This window comes from Phaenicophaeus curvirostris, chromosome 3 (genome assembly GCF_032191515.1).
Source record: "Phaenicophaeus curvirostris isolate KB17595 chromosome 3, BPBGC_Pcur_1.0, whole genome shotgun sequence".
NCBI lineage: Eukaryota > Metazoa > Chordata > Aves > Cuculiformes > Cuculidae > Phaenicophaeus > Phaenicophaeus curvirostris.
In genome coordinates this window covers 97758859-97781200 of record NC_091394.1, presented here as the reverse complement: position 1 = coordinate 97781200, position 22342 = coordinate 97758859, and the positions used below count along the sequence as shown (strand labels likewise).

Genomic DNA, 22342 nt, shown 5'->3' with positions numbered 1-22342 from the left:
GGACTGTTCTTTCATGCCCACGACTAGATGGCACAAAGACAAGTGTGGGAGGAAAAAGCAACAGCAATCAGAAGAAGATGGGGAAGATTCTGATTTTTTACAGGCATACAGGATGAAACATGATAAAAAAGGAGAAAGAAAGCACCATATGGAAACCTAGTGGTATTTCACATAATTTTGGCTGGCTATAATTTTTTTTTCTGATGGCTTAATGAGATGAAATCCTTGATCAAGCAATCCTCTGTTCTCCGTGTTTCAACTGGTTTGTTTTTTAATCCTTGACATTTCTTTCACTTGCAATTCATGAAAAAAATCATAGTTTGTTCAATGCGATGGGGGCAGATGCTATTTCTGTTTTTTAATTTGAGTGGCCATTGTCATTGCCCAATGGAATTTATTTTCTAATAAAATAAGAGAGAGATTGTAACGGAGAGGAGTGTCTGGAGAGCTGTCTGGCGAAGTAGCTGGGGGTGTTGATTGATAGTCAGCTGAATATGAACCAGCAGTGTGCCCAGGTGGCCAAGAAGGCCAACAGCATCCTGGCCTCCATCAGAAATAGTGTGGCCAGCAGGGCCAGGGAAGTAATCCTTCCTCTGTTCTCGGTGCTGGTGAGGCTGCACTTCAAATACTGGGTTCAGTTTTGGGCTCTTTACTACAAGAACGACATTGAGGGGCTGGAGCATGTCCAGAGAAGGGCAACAAAGCTGGTGAAGGATTTAGAGCACAAGACTTATGAGGAGCAGCTAAAGGAGCTGGGATCATTTAGTCTGGAGAAAAGGAGATTGCAGGGAGGACATGTCACTCTCTACAAGTCCCTGAAAGGATGTTGTAATGAGGTGGGGGTTGGTCTCTTCTCCCTGGTAGCCAGTGACAGAACAAGGGGAAACAGCCTCAAGATGCACCAAGGAAGATTTAGGCTGGATATTGGGAGGAATTTCTTTCCTGAAAGAATTGTCAAGAGTTGGAAGAGGCTGCCCAGGGAGGTGGTTGAGCCACTATCCCTGGGGGTGTTTTAAAGACAAGAAGATGTTGTACTTGGGGACATGGTCTAGTGGCAGACTTAGTGGGGCTGGAATGATGGTTTGAATTGATGATCTTATACGTCATTTCCAACTGAAATCATTCTATGAGTCTAATAAGAGAACATTTTCCCTCTGATAAAATATCCAACTTTCTGAATGGAAATATTTTGAATTGTAGTCTTCTAAAGGCCCACAGAAAATGATGTCTGGTCCCCTGTGAAATGCAGTGGAAGGATAGCGCTCTTGTGATCTAGCTGCGTTGATGATCCTAGGAGACATTTTGTAGAAGTTTCAATCCCCATTTCCATTTCAAATTCAATGCATTTCCATATGAGCTAAAACAGTGTGCAAGGATCTTCAAGGATGCAGCTTGATCTGAGACCCAAGCTGGCCTGGAAAAGAAGACATTCCTCTTCTCACGTGGACACTGTTTCAGTTTAGTGTTTTGCTTTTCCTCCACTTCTCCAGAATTAGAAACTATTGCATACTTAAGACCAGACGAACAAGCTGCATTGTGAAACAACTTGGAAAAGAACAAGGGGAGAATATACGCCCATTTACATTTCTAACTAAGTGTACTTCCACATGCAAGCGCTGACACAACAACCCTATAGCAATTATCTTAACACCAAAGCAAACATTGCAGAGGTATAAAACCTGCCCTGGATGAGTCCTGCTTCTTTTGGACGCTGTGAGACCTGTAAAGGATGAAGACATCTCTCTTTGTCGTGTTCGCTGTTGCCCTGTGCACAGAGAGTGGTGAGTCTCCAATGATTGCTTTGCATTAGCAAGACCCCCAGCACTGGGGCATGTCTTTGATATAGCAGGAGGACAACAGGATTTGGTAGCACAAATAGTAAAACTGAAGGGTCATTAGACTCCAGAGAAATTTCCAGTGCTCAGGATAAGAAACCAGGCAATTTATCCCCACCAGAATTTGGAAGGATCTGAAGTCAGGGATGAGGTGCCCACCTCACCTGACTTGTGCAGTCCCAGCCAAATCTTTGAGTGGTACAGTGGAGGAAGCTGAGAGCCCTTGGTACAGCTCTGTGAGAACGGGGCTTAGCTGACAGCTACAGAGAGCTGGACAGGCAAAGGGTACAATACAGCTGCAAATGTAACCTATAACTACAGCTTGATTTTTATTTTCACTTCCTTGATTATTGGTTGCAATTACAAACCATCATTGCCTAAATTAGTACAGATGGCCATGCCACAAGAAGATGCAATTCTGTCTCCCATCACTTTCTTGCAGACCTGCAACTTTGCTAACATTCATCCCAGGTCTGGAATGGAGACACAAAGTCTCATTTTCATTCTGATAAATGGAATCTGTTTCTTTCGAGATAGATGCACTGGGGACACGTGCTTTAACTCTGTCTGTCGGGGCTCTGCCAAGGACCACTGCCTGTGTCTCTGGAAGAGGCTCTGTTTGCACAGGAGTGGGCTGTGGGTCAGCCAAGGAACAGAGGGTGCAGCCCTGAATGCGTCTTTGATTATTCCAGAGGAAATAGTTGATTTCCTCAGCTTGTGTGGCTTTTGCCTTATTGCAAACTGAATTTTTCTCACGCTTTGCTGTAGGACTTTACTTTCAAATTACTGGCCATCCTGGTTCTAGTCTGGCAGAGCACTTTAATGCATATTGAATTTGAGGCTGTAAATGTTCTTACTGCGGGACTTCACAGGCTTTAAACTTGGCATGAGCTAAATCATCGTGCTCAATGGGGTTGAGAAAGTTGAGGGCAATAAAAAGTTCCTTTCCTGCAGCTTATCAATGCAATCACATTTTTAAAATGATCACATAAGGAGACAGCAAACTTACCAAAGGAGTTGGTGAAAATTAACACATACGCAGCGCTACTTCACTGTGCAATCTAGCCAGAAGGCTGGCTGCTCTTCCAATTAATCCTGAACCTGACTGATTTTAATGGTGCAAAGTCTTCATCTGCCAGCACTTGCACTTCCTAATGCTTTACAGTTGTAAAGTGTTTATCTGAGTGGCTCAAATTATTCCCATGAAAATCTTCCTTGAGGAATTTTTGTTCTTCAGTTAGAGCAGAGGTCTTGCTAGGTGCTGACAGATCTCCAAGGCAGCCTGGTTTAACCCTAGATTTGCATCCTGAGTGAGGCACATTTCTAAAGAAATATTCTTCCCTTTCCCCATTCAGCCATAGATACCATAGAATCATAGAAACATAGAAAGGTTTGGATTGGAAGGGACCTTAAAGATCTCCAGTTCCAAATCCCTACCATGGGCAGGGACAGCTCCCACTGGAGGTGCTCATAGCCTCATCCAACCTGGTCTTGAACACCTGAAGGGATAGGGCATCCACCTCTCTGGGCAATCTGTTCCAGTGAATCACCACCCTAACAGGAAAAAGATTTCTCCCCATATCTAATCTAAATTGCCCTTCTTTCAGCTTAAAACAATTAACCTTTGTGATACCCCTGTGCTCCGTCATAAAGAGATCCTCTTCTGCTTCCCTGGGGACCCTTTCAGTACTGGAAGGCTGCTAGAACATCTCCCTGGAGCCTTCTCTTCTCCAGGCTGAAGAACCCCAACTCTCTCAGCCTGTTCTCAAAGGGGTGGTGCTCCAGCCCTTGGATTATCTTCATGGCCCTCCACTATCTCAACAGGCACAATGAAATCAGAACTGGTTTTCAGTATTAAAAGCAATTGTTCTACTTACCAGTACAGGGGATCAAAATCGTTCTATCTGACTTCTGGGCATTACTAAGCCACCTGGTGAGGAGCACACCTGCCTTTAGAAGTCCTCTATAGTAAATGGTGAGTGAGAGTTAAACCTCCTGAACACAGAAAGAAGTTGGCAAAATCACCCCGAAGGTGCTTTCCCTGACTCTTGGCGGGGTCTCAGAACAATTTCACTCTTAAATTTGGGAGGCTGGGGTGGAGCAGGACTTGGGCATGCTCCACTGTTTCCTCAACAGATCCAGGAAGCTTTTCTCAGAATCATCTTGATGAAGGAAATTGCATTAAGTAATGAATAAAATTAGTTACATGTCTGGAAAACCCAGTTATGTTAATTAAGGGATAAAACAGGTTACACGCCTGGAAAACTTCCGGTCAGTTTGGGGACTCTGTTCTAGAATGTGTTTATTCTAGGAGGGAAGGATTGTTCCCAGTGGAATGCATCAGGAATGTGGGATTTGCACAAGAAAAGCCACAATCATTTGAGTGCAGATAGTGTAAAGGAGGTTCCTCAACTTAAAACTGTAGAATGATTTTTGTTGGAAGGGACCTTAAAGATCATCCAGTTCCAACCCCCTTGACATGAGCAGGGACACCTCCCACTGGATCAGGTTGCTCAAAGCTTCATCCAACCTGGCCTTAGACATCTCCAGAATGTTAAAATAATAAATGTAGCCAGCAATGTCAGGAGAATACTGACTATAAGAGTCAGGCAGGACAGTCAAGAGAGTCTGGAGACGGAAATGACCATGACCAAGGCAGGACACAAATTGTGACAGTCTTGGTATCAAGTCAGAGTGAGCTGTGTGCCAGGTCTGAAGCTTTTGAAAGCATAAGGGTGTTGAGCATGGGAATTGAGAGAGATGGGATCGTATTTGGTGCAAGCCTGGTTCCCTCACAGCTGCATCCTTTGCTACCTGCTCTTTATTGAGAAGCCACAGAGGGAAAAGTGTGATCTGTGAGAACTTCAGACCATGAGAAGAAATTGATGGTTAGTGCTGGGGGTCTGTGGAAAGGGCAAAGGGGCTGTCAGCTGGAGTGGAGAGAGAAGACTGTTTCCACAGAGACAGAGAAGAATGAATAATGCCCTAAAAGGCATTTTTGTGGCTTCCTATGAAATATAACTGCATACATCCTGGTCACCTGGATCACAGGCTGAGCTGGGGCCAGGTCTGGGCTAGTAGGGTTTATTTGGGCCAGATGAGCTTGCCTAAGGTCAAACAAGGGCAGCAATGACGTTTGGACATTGCTGGCAAAGGAGACACAGAGCAAGGAAGGCAAAGGACAGTGCTGCTACAAAACTAAGAAATGTATTAACTAGCCATAGATAGGGATAGCCTGGAAATGAGAAGAATGAGCCTAATCCCCTATGGTGACATTACCGTAGGAGTGTTTGCTCCAGATAAACAGATGAGTAGGAATTTCCCCTTATCATGCAAAGAAACCTTCCCCAAGGATCTCTTTGCTATGAATGACTGCTTTAGCTTACTTGAGCACAAGCTGTTTTCATTCATTCCCATTAGCACAGCACTTTGCCAATGCACAGTGTTACAGATGTACACACTGTGTAGAGTCAGGCAGACATCTCCCACGGATGGCTGTAAAAACCATTCTGCTGCAGCCAAGGGGGTGGTTTGCTGAGCCCTGTCTTCTACAGGTCCAGCACAGAAGAGCTCTGAAAGCTAAACTGACAAATGCAAGCATCCATCTTTGCAGCAAACACTGCGATGCAGATCTAGGTCACTTGTTCCTAATTTGAGATACACCGTGGGGGCATGCAGCAAAGAAAATCATGCCCAGTGCAGCCAGGGATGTTACTTGCAGATGCATCTCTTCATTTTTGTGTTTGAAAAGGTTGCTAAAATAATTCACTGTTGGTGTTCGCGGTCTGAGAAAGGATGTGTAGGCCAGGGCTCTTCAGAGGACTTGAAGAGTGAAAAGATGAGAGGAAATGGACTCAAGTTGCACCAGGGGAGGTTTAAATTGGGTATTAGAAAAAAATCCCTTACTGAAAGATTGATCAAGCATTGGAAGAGGCTGCCCAGGGCAATGGTGGAATCACCATCCCTGGATGGGTTAAAAAAATGCGTAGACGTGGCACTTCAAGACATAGTTTAGTAGGCATGGTGGTGTTGGGCTGATGGTTGGACTGGATGATCTTACTAGTCTTTTTCAACCTTAATGTTTCCATGCTTCTAAGTGGATGAATGTGGACAGGAATCAGCTGGTCTCTTTCCATACAAGACCTAGTGGCCAGCAAACAGGGCTTGGAAGAACTAAGTTGGAAAGAAACCACAAGAGCTTCATGCTGTAAGCAGTAGTAGACTGGGAGCTCTTTCCAAAAGCACACTTTGAATGCCAGATATTTAAATGGATTCAAGTACATATCCAGAAGGAAGATACCTCAAGGGTTACTAAACAAGCAAACCACATCAATGTCAGGAATCAGAGCTTAAAGTAAGGTCCAAGTTTCATGGAGGCCAAGCTTCATACACCAAGGGAAGCGCCTGCTTGTGGCTGGGCTGACACATCCTCCATCTGGAGCAGCACAGTTTGGTGTTTCTATCAGTATTTTAGAGACGATTGACGGATGTTGTATGTTTCTTTTGCAGCTTTCTCCTTGAATTGTTTCACATGCAAAGATGCTGATTCCAATCTGCAGTGTTTCAATATAGCCGCATGCTCTGACCATGAGAAGTACTGTCTCACAACCTATTCTACCACAGGATATGGTAAGTGTGAAGCTTTTCTAAAGCTCTGATGACCAGAGGGAGTTTGGGTCAGACAGACTGCAGAACATCCTCCTACTCTGCGGTGTGGTGGAAGAATTAATGAGAATTTTAGCACACAGACAGCAAGTCTTGCAACTGGTGGGAACTCAGCACAGCCTGTCTCTGTTGCAATATATTGTAAAAATATTGCACTGGTGATTCAGCACACTCAGGAAAGGTGATGATGATGATGTCTTGCTCTGTATAAATGGGCTAGATCTCCAAATTCTTGCTCTAGGTTGCACTCGGCTGGCCCTGAAAACAGCAGAGGAGTTTTAAGGCCTGAAGATGGTCTCCATAGGTCATGTACAACTAATAATGATGCAGTGTGATGAAGCCCAAGGGAAAATCAACAGCATTAAATACAGAACAATGTGTTCCCCACTGGATACTGCACAGGGAATCTACCATTTGAGTCTGTCCAAAATACACCAGATACACCCATGACTTTTCTTCCTGTTTTTCTCTCTCTCCTCCTTCAGGCAATGACCGTAAACAACGTATTTCCAAGAGATGTTCTGCATTTTGCCCAGAGATTGACCTGAATATCGGCATAGCTGGTGTTGCTACCAACTGCTGCCAGACTCCCTTGTGCAACATCAGTGGTGCCAGCAGTGTGAAAACCAGCTACACTATGATAGCTCTGGGTGCCTTGGCTAGTCTCGCCTGTATCCTCCGGTTGGGTTTTTAGAGGGGGTGGGGTGGAAAGGAGCTCCTTGGCCTTGCATCACAAGGGATTAAACTCTCTGTACAGTGTGAATGCTGCCCTGTTTCTCCTACTTGGAAGATCACATCCCAGCAGCAAATATTTTTACTTTTTCCACGCTCTGATGCCAATATGGAAGAGCACAACCCTACCTCAAAATGATGTTTGGAAGAGAAAAGCATGATGTGGAGCCCTGCACATGCAGAAGGGTACTATATGGTCAGCAACTCTCCTGCTCTCTGCCTTTAGAACTCCATGCATTTTTTCTCCCCCTTCAGTTTGTCTGTGCCATTCTTTCATGGCATTTTTCCCTTTAAATCACTTTCTGCCCTGTATAATTTTGCTCCGAGGAAGCCCTTAATATTAGAGTTGTTAAACAGAAGCTGGGCATGATAAAGTGTTATTTTATTCTGTTGTGTGACTGCGTGGCATGGCATATTGGGCGTAGCTGCTGGATGCATCCACATTAGCAGCCCCAAAAGCAGAGCCGTTAGTCTGCAAGTAAAATTGAAATAATGCTGAAATATATTGCAATTGCTTTGCATTCACTTCGAGGAACCGCTCCCCTGATTTTCTTTTCTTTTTCTGTATTGGCAGAAGTGTCATTTTGTGACTCCATCTCGGAGTAAACTGTATTCTATTTAACTTGCTTTCAATTTCTCTTCTGGGTCAGCTGGCTGCAAGGAAATGGCTGTTGATCTCTCCAGAAGGCAAACGGAAAGGACAAGGCAGGACCCAACATGAACGCATGATGAGCATTAAGTTTTCTTTAAACTGATTTAAGATCTTCCAGTGGAAATTGCTTTATAAGCATTATGGATTAGTTTGAAAAAGCAGAAAAGTATCTTGCATGGTGCTTAAAAGAAAATCATCAAAAAAGACAGATGGTTTGCACTGTGCGCCTGTTGGATTCTGGGAATTTCAGCCTCATTTATAACAAAATATTTATTTTGAAAGTAAATCTTTTATTAGTTAGTCAAGTTTTTTATTGAGATTAAAACTGAAGGAAGTCATTCCCCTGCCCTGCCCTTCCTTGTGGATATTAGCTGGGAATCAGATTTGCTCATGTAAACCCTTCTGAAGTGAGTCACAGGAGGCTGAAATGCTTTCGCCTCAGCTGAAGAAACTCTCCACTAGGATTACCCCAATAAAGAAGTCCCAGGGTAATTAGATGGGTGCAGCTCACCCAGCCTGTTTTCTTTCATTGCACAGGAAGAGCAGCTACAATTTTGCGCACTCTGCTGGGTATTTGCTGAGAGCAGAGTAACATTAATAGTCAGAAAGAACTGCACCTTTATAATAGGTTTGCAAAGGAAATGACTCCAAGCTCACCTCAGTCTGCTCCCATCCCTACTCGTCCACCCTTATCATAGAATTGTAGACTCATTTGGTTGGAAAAGACCTTTGAGATCATTGAGTCCAACTGTACCTGCCCACTACTAAACCATATCTCTGAGCACCTTGTCTACCCATCTTTTAAATACCTCCAGGGATGGGGGACCCAACCACCTCCCTGGGCAGTCTCTCCCAGTGCTTGATAATCGTTTCAGTGGAGACAATTTCCTAATGTCTAATCTGAACCTCCCCTGGTGCAGCTGGAGGCCATGGTCCCAATTATCTCAAACGTCTTTTCCAATCAAATGATTCTATGATTTTATGATTCTGTGATTTCATAGAATCATAAAATCATAGAATAACCAGGTTGGAAGAGACCCACCGGATCATCGAGTCCAACCATTCCTATCAAACACTAAACCATTCCTCTTAGCACCTCGTCCACCCATGCCTTAAACACCTCCAGGGAAGGGGACTCAACCACCTTCCTGGGCAGCCTGTTCCAGTGCCCAATCACCCTTTCTGTGAAGAATTTTTTCCTAATGTCCAGCCTAAATCTCCCCTGGCGGAGCTTGAGGCCATTCCCTCTTGTCCTGTCACCTGACACATGGGGGAAGAGGCCAGCACCCTCCTCTCTACAACGTCCTTTCAGGTAGTTGTAGAGAGCAATGAGGTCTCCCCTCAGCCTCCTCTTCTCCAGGCTAAACAACCCCAGCTCTCTCAGCCGCTCCTCATAAGGCCTGTTCTCCAGCCCCCTCACCAGCTTCGTTGCTCTTCTCTGGACTCGTTCCAGAGCCTCAACATCCTTCTTGTGGTGAGGGGCCCAGAACTGAACACAGTGTTCAAGGAGCGGTCTCACCAGTGCCGAGTACAGAGGGAGAATAACCTCCCTGGACCTGCTGGTCACGCCGTTTCTGATCCAAGCCAAGATGCCATTGGCCTTCTTGGCCACCTGGGCACACTGCTGGCTCATGTTCAGTTGGCTGTCAACCAACACCCCCAGGTCCCTCTCCTCCAGGCAGCTTTCTAGACAGACTTCTCCTAGTCTGTAGCACTGCACAGGGTTGTTGTGCCCCAAGTGCAGGACCCGGCATTTGGCCTCGTTAAACCTCATGCCATTGGACTCTGCCCAGCGGTCCAGCCTGTTCAGATCCCTTTGCAGAGCCACCCTACCCTCCAGCAGATCGACACTTCCACCCAGCTTAGTGTCATCCGCAAACTTGCTAAGGGTGCACTCGATGCCTTCATCCAGGTCATTGATAAAGACATTGAACAGGGCTGGACCCAGCACTGAGCCCTGGGGAACCCCACTTGTCACTGGCCTCCAGCTGGATTTCACACCATTTCCCACCACTCTCTGGGCCTGGCCATCCAACCAGCTTTCCACCCAGGAGAGTGTGCGCCTGTCCAGGCCAGAGGCTGACAGTTTCCGAAGCAGAATGCTGTGAGAAACTGTGTCAAAGGATTTACTGAAGTCCAGGAAGACCACATCCACAGCCTTTCCCTCATCCAGCAGCCAGGTGACTTTGTCATAGAAGGCGATCAGGTTAATTTGGCAAGACCTGCCTTTTGTGAACCCATGTTGACTGGGCCTGATCACCCGGTTCTCTTGCATGTGCTTCATGATAGCACTCAAGATCACCTGCTCCATGACTTTCCCTGGCACTGAGGTCAGACTGACAGGCCTGTAGTTTCCTGGATCCTCCCTGCGACCCTTCTTGTAGATCCAGTTCCCATCCAGTTCCAAAGAGGCAAAGAAAGCATTAAGTACCTCAGCCTTTTCCTCATCCCCTGTCAATGTTGTTCCTTCTGCGTCCAATAGGGACTGTATGGTCTCCCTAGTCCTCCTTTTATTATTTATATATTTATAGAAGGATTTTTTGTTATCTTTCACAGACTTTGCCAATCTGATTTCTAGCTGAGCCTTAGCCCTGCTGATTTTTTCTCTACACAATCTCACGTCACTCCTGTAGTCCACCCAAGAGGCCTGTCTCCTCTTCCAGAGCCCATAAACATTTCTCTTCTTCTTGATATTGCTCAAGATATCTCTGTTCAACCAAGCTGGTTTTCTCCCCTGCCGGCTTTTTTTCCAGAACATGGGGATGGCTTTCTCCTGAGCTGCTAGGATTTCCTTTTTGAAGAGCTCCCAGCCCTCATGGGCTCCCTTGCCCTTAAGGACTGTCTCCCATGAGACTTTGCCAACCAGCCTGAAGAGTTCAAAGTCTGCCCTCTGGAAATTTAACGCTACTGTCCTACTAACCACCCTCTTCACTTCACCTAGACCAGAAAACCCTGTCATCTCATGATCACTTTGTCCTAGGCGTCCACCTACTGCCACATCCCCCACAAGGCCTTCTCTGTTCACAAACAGCAGGTCCAGGAGGGCACCCTCCGTTGTTGGTTCATTCACCAGCTGTGCAAGGAAGTTGTCTTCCACGCACTCCAGGAACCTCCTAGATTGCTTCCTTTCTGCTCTATTGTACTTCCAGCAGATATCAGGAAGATTGAAGTCTCCCACAAGAACAAGAGGCATTGATCTATAGATTAACCCCAGCTGTTAATAGAAGAGCTCATCAGCTGCTTCTCCTTGGCTGGGTGGTCTGTAACAGACTCCCATCACAAAATCTACCTTCTGGTGGGCTCCTCTGATTTTAACCCACAGGCACTCAACCTCTTGATCGCCACAATCCATCTCAACGGTGTCCAAGTCCTCCCTTACAAAGAGGGCTACCCCACCTCCTCTCCTGCCTTTCCTATCCCGCCTGAAGAGTTTGTACCCCATCCCATTTCCTTTCATCCCACTATTTTGTCACTTGGGAGGAGAGACCAACACCCACCTTGCTACAACCTCCTTTCAGGGATTTGTAGATCATGATAAAGTCTCCCTTCAGTCACCTTTTCTTTAGGCTAAACAACCCCAGTTCCCTCAGCTGCTCCTCCTTCCTCCCATCCAAATCCAACTGCTAGCCCTGCACTCCCTGGTTGTTTTCTCTCCCAGCCTTTCTCACTGGTTGCTTTATCCAGTCTTAATCTGCGCTTTACCTCCAACCTCTGTTTTCTTGCTAGAGCCTCAGCTCATTTTTTTTCCTCAGTGCAAAAGTAGGATTGGCCAAGGATATCTCTCGTTAGCCATGAGACTCTGTTGTCCCCACAGTTTCTGCTGCACTGCTATCCCACAGCTCACAGCTCAGCTGGCTCCATTCTTCTATCCAACCTACTCTCTTCACCTTTCTTCTCCACCTGCCAGAACCAGAGATATTCAAGCAGCACACACATTTGAACATCTTGAGTGAGCCAAAGACTGTTCTGTGGCCTTGGATGGCCATTCTCCGCCCCACTCCCAGATCAAAAAGTGGTAGCAACTGAACTATTTGAAGTTGTCTTCAGCCTTTGCTATCCACAGGTTTAGGATTTAGAATTATAGAATCATAGAAACATTAAGGTTGTAAAAGATCCTTAAGATCATCAAGTCCAACACCACCTTGTCTACTAAAGTATGTCACCATGTGCCATGGCTACATGTTTTTTAAACACTCCCAGGGCACCACTTCCCTAGGCAGCCTCTTCCAATGCTCCAATGGTCTTCCAATGGAGGCTTTCATGGTCTGCTTGCGGCTGTCGCATGGAGAAGGTATGAACAGCACTGGGAAGCCAGGAGTCCTGTCCCTAAGGGAGCAGCTCCACCTATGGGCCCCAGTCTGCTTCCCTCAGTCCTGGTTTCTCCCTGACCCTATGGGCTTTGCATTCCCACCTGCCCAGCAATACAACCCATGCATGTGTTTCAAAGGTTGACCCACATCTCAATTTATGTAGAAGGGTGCTTATCTGCAAGTGGGAGCAGCAATTGCCAAGAGGCAGGAGGTGCTATAACCATGAAAGCATGGTGAGCCCTTCCTTGGCCATGTGTGTCTCTCTTCCAGCCTCCGTGAGAATCTCTCAGGTAGATGTGGCTGCCAAATTCCACATCCCTCTGCCCACGGTTTTTTACTTGTTGGCTCCCATGGTTGCATACTCCTTGGATGAGAGTGCCCTGCAGAGATGTCTGGAATGCATGGAGGGCTCTCAGAAGGAAGACAAATTTCTCACTCAAATAGTTGGAATTGCTTCTGGGAGGTAGCTGTCTCTCTCTGCATGGATTATATAAGAACTAAGTTTTGGGTGCTCTGAGTCACTACACCAGGACTTGAATCAGCCAAGGAGGCACTTGCAGGAGGTGGTTTAACTTTGGCCCTTTTTTTCCCTCACTCAGGGCTTTATCACCATTGACTCTGAAGGACCTGTGTTGCCTTCTCCTCTGATTGAATAATTTGGCTGCCTTTTCCCTCACAACATGACATTTCTTTCCTTTCACTCTGCTTATGTATCCAGATCTGACTAACACACAGTGAATCAATAACAAAGCAAGAGACAAGATGGATCTGCAAGATCAAAGCAATTTCTTCGTCGGGTCTGAAAAGCTTTGGGAAGTCAAGGAAAGGAACAAAAGCATCCTTTTTTCAAAAGTAACTTCTGTTCTCTTGTCATATAGATAAGCACACGTCTCCAGTTTGAGGTCAGTTTTAGTTTTCCCAAACAGGTAGCAATGAGATTACTCTTACAGAGGTGTTTCAGCTTCCTTGGGTTTTTGTAATCTCCCTCAATCTTACTCCTCACTTGGTGTCCCTGGCTGGCCTGCTCCAGACCCTCCTCCAGGCTGAAGTCTGTGCTGCTGGGCAGCAGTAGACACCCCCCCCATGCTGCCTGCTTAAGTGTTGCCTCTGACTGTATTGAGTTTTGTAATCTGTCCTCTTGAGAAAGAAGGAATCTCTGTGACCCAGTCAATGTCTTGAAAAATGATGGCTCTCCAGATGCTGAGAAGAGGGCACAGTCCAGCTTTGCAGTAAACCTCGGGACTAACAAAGCTGTAAATGTTCTGGGGACAGCTCCCAGATAACTGTTTGACAATAAAAGAGCTTATATTCTACTCAAGTTTCTCTCCTTGGTACACATCTGTTGGCAGTTTTGGGGATGAGAACATCTCGACAGGTGCCCACACTTTGATTGGACAAGGGGGAATGGCTTTAAATTAGAAGGGGGAAGATTTAAGATAGAGATTAGGAAGAAATTCTTCACAATGAGGGTGGTGAGACACTGGAAAAGGTTGCCCAGGTAACTTGTGGCTGCCCCCGCTCTGGAGGTGTTCAAGGCCAGGTTGGATTGGGGTCTTGAGCAACCTTGTCTACTGGAAGGTGTTCCTGCCCATGGTAAGGTGGGTGGAACTGGATGATCTTTAAGATCTCTTCCAACCCAAACCATTCTATGATTCTATGATGTCTTAGACTCACCAGGCTCTTTCACAGCTGACTTGAGGAGGCCTGATTAAAGGACAGAGCCAATATCCTCTTTTAGGAAGGTTCATGTAGGAGCAAATGGATGTTGGCAGAGTCAGGATCGGGGGGAATATGGCAGTAATTACAGCGCTCTTTCATCATGGAGGCAAGGAAAAAAGAATACATATAACAGAAGTTTATGGGATAATTATTAGGATCAAAGAAAGGAAAAAATGGTTGCTTCCTTTTACCCCCATTGCAAAATACCAGAAAGAAGACACACCCACTAATTATGAAGAACGACTTGTTTGTCATACACTTGGACATTAAACTGAAGTGCCACCTGCAAAACAGAAGGCTCGATTTGGTCATCACGACCATGTTCCCTGCTGACCTCACTAACCTCCAAATACAAGAGCAGCAATGTCTATTTTGACATTGGGCTTGAACAACTCTGGAATTCACCATCTGATGATGTCATTCCAGGAGCAACTCAGCAAGGCTTGAAAAAGTGAAACAAATTCACATGGATAAGGAAGTCATCCAATACTGGAATGATTCATATTAGAAACACAAAAATATCCTAATGATGTGTTTCTAATATGACGGAGATGGCAACTCCAACTCTAACAAGGTGCATCTCGTGTTAGGGTCTTAGACTAGACATAAGGAAGAATTTCTTCACCATGAGAGTGGTGAGGCACTGGAACAGGTTGCCCAGGGAACTTGTGGATGCCCCATCCCTGGAGGTGTTCAAGGCCAGGTTGGATGGGGCCTTGGGCAGCCTGATCTAGTGGGACATGTCTCATGGCCGGGGGGGTGGAACTAGATGATCTTTAAGGTCCCTTCAAACCCAAACTATTCTATGACTCTATTTCCCAGAATGTCAGAAACAGTTAAGAAATTCAGATGAGAGCAATGCAGAGAAATAGAAGAAATGGAGTTGATTTAAGAGGAGAGATTGAAAAAGGGACACATGGAGAGAGGGCTTTTTTGCAAATCCAGCAGTTTAACTATTAACTAATTTAATTTCATATAAAATGAACTGATTTTGTTGTAGATAAACCAGCACAGGCCAGTTGAGAGTTTGAGCTCCTGGTACTGTGGAATACTTAAAAGAAAATGAATGGTATGAACCCTGGAACATCATCCGTTGACTATACAAAGGGATTAGAAAAATGTACTGCTAGGACCATCTCCCCATGCCTCCAGGCCCTATTATTTCATCAGTGAGGCTGCTGCTTGTGCTGGAAGGAAGGAAGGAAGGAGAAGAACTCAGAGGAGAAGAGAGCAGATCCTCACTTCTCATATCACTTATGTGACTGGAAGAGCAATAAATGTGTTGCTCAAAGTTTTTTTCCCTAAGTGCCAGCCTGTTCCATGGGCACCAGCATGAGCAAGTCCCACATGCACATCACACACCCTTGGGTTGATTTACTGTCCACCCGCGAGCTGTCTGGAGCCTATAAAACTGCTGCTGTCCAAAAGATATATAACCTGACCTCCAAACATCTTCCCATTCTGCCTGAGAGGATCTGGTGGAGATGAAGACTACTCTTGTCACCTTGCTGGCTGCTGTCCTCTGTGTAGTGCAAGGTAAGCGTCTAATGATGCTACTAGTTAATATAAGGTTTACACAGAGAAGATGGTGAGAACTTTTCATGTGGCAAAAATTGAAAGGGGTGTCACCAACTTTGCAATGTGAGTGGCCGAGTATTTTATAGACTTTTCTGTGTTGCTGCTTCCTTCATTGTGGCAAGACATGCAGTTTGCCATGTGTCTTGCTCCCTAGGAAATGCACCAGTGAGAATTTTGGCAGATTAAATCAGAGGAAGAGATGAAAGACTTTTTCTGTACATGTGCCATGTTCATAGAACATAGAATCATGGAATGGTTTGCATTGGAAGGGACCTTAAAGATCATCCAGTTCCATCCCCCTATGCCATGAGCAGGGACGTCTTCTGCTGGATCAGGCTGCTCAAAGCTTCATCCAACCTGGCCTTGAACATTTCCTGGAATGGGGGATCCACGACTTCCCTGGGCAACCTGTGCCAGTGCCTCACTACCCTCATAGTCAAAAATTTCTTCCCAATATCAAGTCTAAATCTCCCCTCTTTCGGCTTAAAAACATTCCCCCTCATCCTATCTCTACACTCCCTGATAAAGAGCACCTCTCCAGCTTTCCTGTAGTCCCCTTTAAGTACTGGAAGGCTACTAGAAGGTCTCGCTGGAGCTTTCTCTAGGCTAAACAATCCTAACTCTCTCAGCTTGTCCTCATATTGGAGGTGCTCTGGCTCTTGGATCATCTCTGTGGCCTCCTCTAAACTCACTCTAACAGATCCATGTCCTTCCTGTGCTCAAGACTCCACAACTGAAAGGCATCCTTCTCCCTAAGAGAAGTCTGAAGTACTCTGAATGTGAGTCCTTCTGGGACAGAGACATGTTGCTACATCTCTGCTTGCACGTAGGAATAATGATCAGATTGCCAATATTTCCCCCACGCCTGGTGGTTTCCCAGAAACCATGATACGTATCTAGCAGGAGTTGAGAAAGAGACATCTAATTAATTCTTGCTCTTTGATGTATTAAACCCCTACTCCTACATTTTTTTTTAATAGATGATTCTGCAGCATGCCTGGAAGATCAACTTCGGCCACTTTTGGGGTAGGAAAAAGGGCATTCAATTCCAAACAATGAAAGCATTATGTGCCTATAATCCCTAAATGCAGTGACACAATATGGACAGAGAAGAGTAATTATCAGTAGCAAAGTCCTTAGTGTTACCCAGAATAAACAGGAAAGCTAAAAGAGATCCAAGGCTCTGGTAGCACACTTTCATGGTGGGTTACCTTATTGCTGTAGTAGGCTGATGACATTTTATATTGGCATCAGCTTCCAAATGGACTTAAAGACAGTATTCTATACAGCACCTTTCTGTAGCCCAGTCTAGACTGGAGAATGTTAGTAATTCTACTATCAAGGCTTTCACATTCGAGAATAAGAGATTGTAACTTTCTGACTGAATGTTGAGTCAGGAGAGGTTTAGATTGGATGTTGGTAAAAATTTCTTTACTGACAGAGTGGTGAAGCATTGGTAGAGGCTGACTAAGGAAGTGGTGGAGTCCTCATCCCTGGAGGTATTCAAAAACCATGTAGATATAGCACTTCAGGACGTGGTTTAGTAGGCCTGGTGGTACTGTGTTAATAGTTGGACTTCATCTCAGAGGTCTTTTCCAACCTTGATGATTATAAAATTTGATGATTTTAGCCCAAAACCTTTTGATCTCACAGCCCACCAAAGAGGACTTGTTACTGTTTGCTTCCACGACTCACTGCTATAGATGTATTACGTCCAGAAGAAACATTACTAGGTCATGATACTTCTCCCTGTTCTAATGCTGGACCAAACCAGGAAGAAGTTTGCCTAATGTATCCTTGAAAGTTTTCAACAAAGAAAATTCTAGAGGCTGGATTTGCTCAGATGCTCACCTCTTTAGGAAGTTAGTTTTAGTATCTCTTAACAACTCTTTTTGTACAGTTCTGTTTTTTTTGCCATAGAATCATAGAATTGTTTGGGTTGGAAGGACCTTAAAGATCATCCAGTTCCAATCCCCCTGTTTGGGGATCAGATTGCTCATAGCTTCATCCAGCTTGCTCTTGAACAGCTGCAGGAATGGGGCATCCATGACATAGGATGTGTAGAACAGTTCATTATTTTCTTCTTTGCAGCTTCTTTTTGCTAGCATGAAGAAGGCTACTGTGTCTTTCCTCGGTATTTTCTCATTTTAGTAACTGAAATGTTTTTAATCTTGTCTAATCTTGTCACACTTTAAAGTTATCTGACCATTTCTCCTCCTTCTCCTCTGGTCTTGAAATGTTTCACATATTTTTTTAAGTGCCGCATACAGATATGGTCATCGGTGTTCCAGCTGAGGCCTTGCCAGAGTGGAAAGGCCACTTTGCATATCTTGCACATGACATTGCTGCCTGTGTTCCCTTGGATGACGTTTGTTTTCATCTCTGTACTGTGATACAGTTGGCTCCCGAGGTTTACACTGCAGTTTTTAATTGTAAATCATCCAGTTCTTCCTTATCCTACATTTAAGTGGCTAATTTTTATCTTAGTATAATGTATTTCTCATTAATGAACTTCATCCACCTTTTTTTTTTCATCCTTTCATAACATACATGTGTCAAAAACACTTAGAACACCACTTACAATATATTTGCAGCTATTTTCTCCTTGGCATCATCTGAAAATGTGATGTGCATCCTCTATCCCATCCCTACTCTCACTAGTGATGACACTGGATAATCCTGAGCCCAGAGCAAAGCTCTGGAGAACCTTATGAGTTGCATTGTTCCAATTGGCGTGACCCATAACCATTGTGAACTACCCTGTGTCTGTGTTTTCATGTCTGGCTTTGCACTCATTCTGTTGTACTTTAACTTGCTTGTTTTCCCTGGACTTGCTTATAATGTCATTCAAGTTTGTGCCATAAAACTGGCTGAATTTTATTGCATCTCCTATATCTTTGAAATGAAGGTACGACTTTTCTAATGATGAACAAAACAAAAAAGCTACACAGTGTTATGGCCCTCTTAGCATCAACAGTTAATAACTTTTCCCTTCCTTTGCCTTTGCTTCCCTTCATCAGGAACTTCTCACTTCATTGACTCTGACCTACACTGCACTTCCTTTCTGCCAACTTCTTATCGGTCAAAACTGCTCTCACAGGAACGTGTCCTCAAGTTGGTTTTTGCCCTTTCCATACTGACAGACTTATCAGGAACTCAGCAAGCATCCTGTACTGTTTTCACTTCTCTTCCCAAAAATGTCTGCGTTTTTAAAGTGTCTCATCTCCTCTCCTACACACAAACCCACATACTTTGCTCTGGGTGATTTTGCAAGCACAGAACCCAACCACACCACAAAACCTATAAATTAACTAATCTGCCTAGCTGAGGAGTGCTCTGCAGACTCCCTGGTGTGGTTTCTCATCCAGATTGTGTTTTTTATTTTCTTCCTTTTAATCATTACTTTCCAGAGACTTTCTAGGGGTTTGTCCTACCACCTTCTGGACTTGAGGGCAAATGTGTACATCCTTGATAGACAAGACAACTAATGGCTCCCTGCCCTTCGTGCTGGCCACCTTTGGTATCCATATTACAGACATATGAATTATCTCACCAAATCTGTGTTAAATCCTATTTGTAGTTAAGACTTCCCATTTATTCTCTATCTTACAGTGGTGTGCAGAAGTTCAACAGAGCATCTGACTGCTCTCACCAGACTTCCTAGGACTGTGGTTGGGGCAGTTCAATCAGGGGCTTTTGACCACAAGAAAATATATGTGACAGTACTCTCCAAGCCAGATGGAAAAGAAGTAAGACACTGAGCACTGTCCACCTCCTCAAAATGCTCCAGGCATACTCATGTTCTCCCTGGCAAGCCCTGTATAGGCTTGCTCAGGAGAAGTGACTGAGCAGTAATTGGCAATTCATGTGGCAAAGCTCTCAGGACAGAGGAGCTATTGCTCAGTAATAATCTCCATCATAAAAGACCCCAAATCCGTGAATTCCACTCACATCTACGGCTGCCAGAGATTGCAAACAGATCGATAATACTTCACAGTCTGAGATATATGAGACAGAGAGGGATTTAACATTGATGCTGCGGGTCAAAGGATACAGAAAACCACTGGTCATTCACACACAAGAATTCGTCAGGCTGTAACTAGGAAAATGGATCTGGATGGTAGGCATTTGGTTCCTAAACCATATAGTTTCTTTTTTTTCCATGTTTTCTTCTTTATTTCTTTTCCCTAGCTTACCCATTTATGTGCTACGTGTGCCAAGAACAGGAGTCCAACAATAACTGTTTGACAATTTCCATGTGTGCAGAGGAAGACAAATACTGCGTGACTGTCCATAACTACATTGGAACAAGTACGTTTCTGAATGACACTTTGTTTGTGCTGTAGAAGAGCGGCCCCAGGAATAGGCTTTCATCCCAGTCACGGCCACGTATGGAAGCAATAGCACCCGATCACCAGCTGTTAGGAAATTCTGACCTTCTTGCTTGACATTGCCGTGTCGACATGTACTTGACAGGCTGAGGGAGGTGATTCTGCCCCTCTGCTCTGCTCTTGTGAGACCTCACCTAGAGTACTGCATTAAGTTCTGGAGTCCTCAGTACCAGAAAGACATAGGTCTGTTGGACAAAGTCCAGAGAAGAGCCACGAATATGATCAGATGGCCAGAACACCTCCAATACAAGGACAGGCTGAGTGAGTTGGGATTGTGCAGCCTAGAGAAGGGAAGGCTCTAGGGAGACCTTAGAGCAGCTTCCAGTATTGAAAAGAAAGCTGGAGAAGAGCTCTTTATCACGGAGTGAAGGGATAGGATGAGGGGTAATGGTTTTAAGCTGAAAGAGGGGAGACTGAGATGAGATATAGGAAAGACTTCTTTTACAGTAAGGGTGATGAGACACTGGACCAGGCCACCCAGAGAAGTCATGAATGCTCCATCCCTCGAGGTGTTCATGGCCAGGCTGGATGTGGCTTTGAGAAACCTGATCCAGCAGAAGATGTCCCTGCCCATGACAGGGGGGTGGAACTGAATTCGCTTTAGATTTCCTTCCAGCCTAAATAATTCTGTGATTCTATGATTCTATACAAAAACTTTTCAACAAGGATTTTTACATTCCACGTTTTCTCTTTTTTCCCCCCTTCTCTTCTGCATTAGATTCCAACAGGCCTAAATATGTCATCTCAAAGATGTGTTCTTCAATATGTCCAGCAAGAGGTCAGCAACAAAACCAAACCTATCAGAGAGTTTCTTGCTGTGAGAGACCACTATGCAATCTGAATGGAGTCAGCAGCAAGCAAAGCAGCTATGGAGTGATGGCCCTGGGTGTCCTAGCCAGTATCACTTCCATCTTTGCATGTGGACTGTGAAGGGTTAGAAAAAGCTCCCCATGATGGCGTTGTTGGCTGAAATAAAAGCGTGTTGCTCTGAGATATTTACTGCTCTCAAAGAGTCATGCTTTGTGGCTGAGCTTCCCCTGGGATATTCAAGAGGGTTTAAATAAGTCAGGTGCTGAACTCCCACTGATTTCCTAAGCCTACCTGAATCCTAAGAGTCCTCAGACATTCAAGTCACCTAATAAAACAAATAAAATGTAGCCCTTTTGACACATTCAGGTTTCAAATCATTACAGCTCTGAAGAGGTCTTTGAAGATGTAATTTTGACTCTTAGAGTTTCAAAACCCTGCCTAAGACACAGGTAAGAGCTCAATAGTCATGTCAGCACTGAAGTGTTGTTCACTACCTTCTGTTCACACATCAGTCAAGCAGTTTATAAGCAAGTACATAGATTTGAACCTTATTTCCAGCAATATATTGGCCTCAATGGGAAGCAATTTATGTCTCCTCTAGCTCTTTGCTCTTATAAGGGTATCATATTTTGAAATGAGCATCCTTTATCACCCAGTTCTGATGTATTGGCTGAGCTTGGGGAGAGAGGAGCAAATTTGTTAACCATATCCTGGGCTGCATCAAAAGTGTAACCAGCAGGGCAAGAGATGACTTGATTCTGTTCCTCTGCTCTGCTCTTGTGAGTCCTCACCTAAAGTACTGTGTTCAGTTCTGGAATATTCAGCAAAGAAAGGGCATGGGTCTGTTAGAGTGAGCCTAGAGGAAGGCCACAAAGATGACTAGAGGGCTGGAGCATCTCCCCTATGAAGACAGGCTGAGAGAGATGGGGTTGTTCAGTCTAGAGAAGAGAAGCCTCTAGGGAGACCTTAGAGCAGCTTCCAGTACTTAAAAGGGTCCTACGGGAAAGTTGAGGAGGGGACCTTTATCAGATAGTACAGGGATAAGATGAGTGAGAATGATTTTAAACTGAAAGAGGGGAGATTTAGATGAGATATTAGAAAGATTTTTTTTACTGTGAGGCTGGTGAAACACTGAAAGAGCTTTTCCAGAGAAGTCACGGCTGTCCCATCCCTGGGGGTGTTCAAGGTCAGGTTGGATTTGGATGGGACTTTGAGCAACAAGGTCTAGTGGGAGGTGTCCCTGCTTCTGGCAGGGCATGGTTGGGACTGAATGATCTTTAAGGTTCCTTTCAACCCAAACCATTCCATGATTCTGTGAACTGTGGCTGAGAGAGGAGAGGCAGCAGGAGGGTAGCAATGGAAAGATGGGAAGGAGAAGGGAAGGAGCAGTCAGGGCAGCATGGTGAGCACTGCCTCTTCATGGACCTCATTCAGCTGCACGAGAGGACATCTTCATATCCATTTCCCTCTTTCATTTCAGGGCCAAACCAAGCTGACAGCTGTTGCCAACCCCAGTCATTTAGAGATTATGAGATGGTTTCTACAAAACAGTGTTCCTGGTGTAGAAACGATTGCTTGTGTTAGGCTTTGTTTGGTTTTACAGTCCAAGCTGCAGCTGAGGGGAGACAGAAATGCTCTGTAGGAGGCTTG

At 44.8% G+C, this 22342-nt stretch overlaps 2 protein-coding genes across 2 annotated transcripts; both read left to right on the top strand.

The window, feature by feature from the left end:
- The first annotated feature begins 1622 nt into the window (after positions 1-1622).
- LOC138718648 (lymphocyte antigen 6E-like) lies at positions 1623-7467 on the top strand. The gene is made up of 3 exons (XM_069853147.1): positions 1623-1781; positions 6345-6464; positions 6986-7467. Exons 1-3 carry the CDS (start codon positions 1730-1732, stop codon positions 7192-7194), a joined length of 381 nt encoding a protein of 126 aa, XP_069709248.1. The 5' UTR covers positions 1623-1729; the 3' UTR covers positions 7195-7467.
- Positions 7468-14928: 7461 nt separating this feature from the next.
- On the top strand, positions 14929-20891 carry LOC138718647 (lymphocyte antigen 6E-like). The gene is made up of 3 exons (XM_069853146.1): positions 14929-15449; positions 19683-19802; positions 20601-20891. The coding sequence occupies exons 1-3, from the start codon at positions 15398-15400 to the stop codon at positions 20810-20812; spliced, it is 384 nt and encodes a 127-aa protein (XP_069709247.1). The 5' UTR covers positions 14929-15397; the 3' UTR covers positions 20813-20891.
- Positions 20892-22342: the final 1451 nt, after the last annotated feature.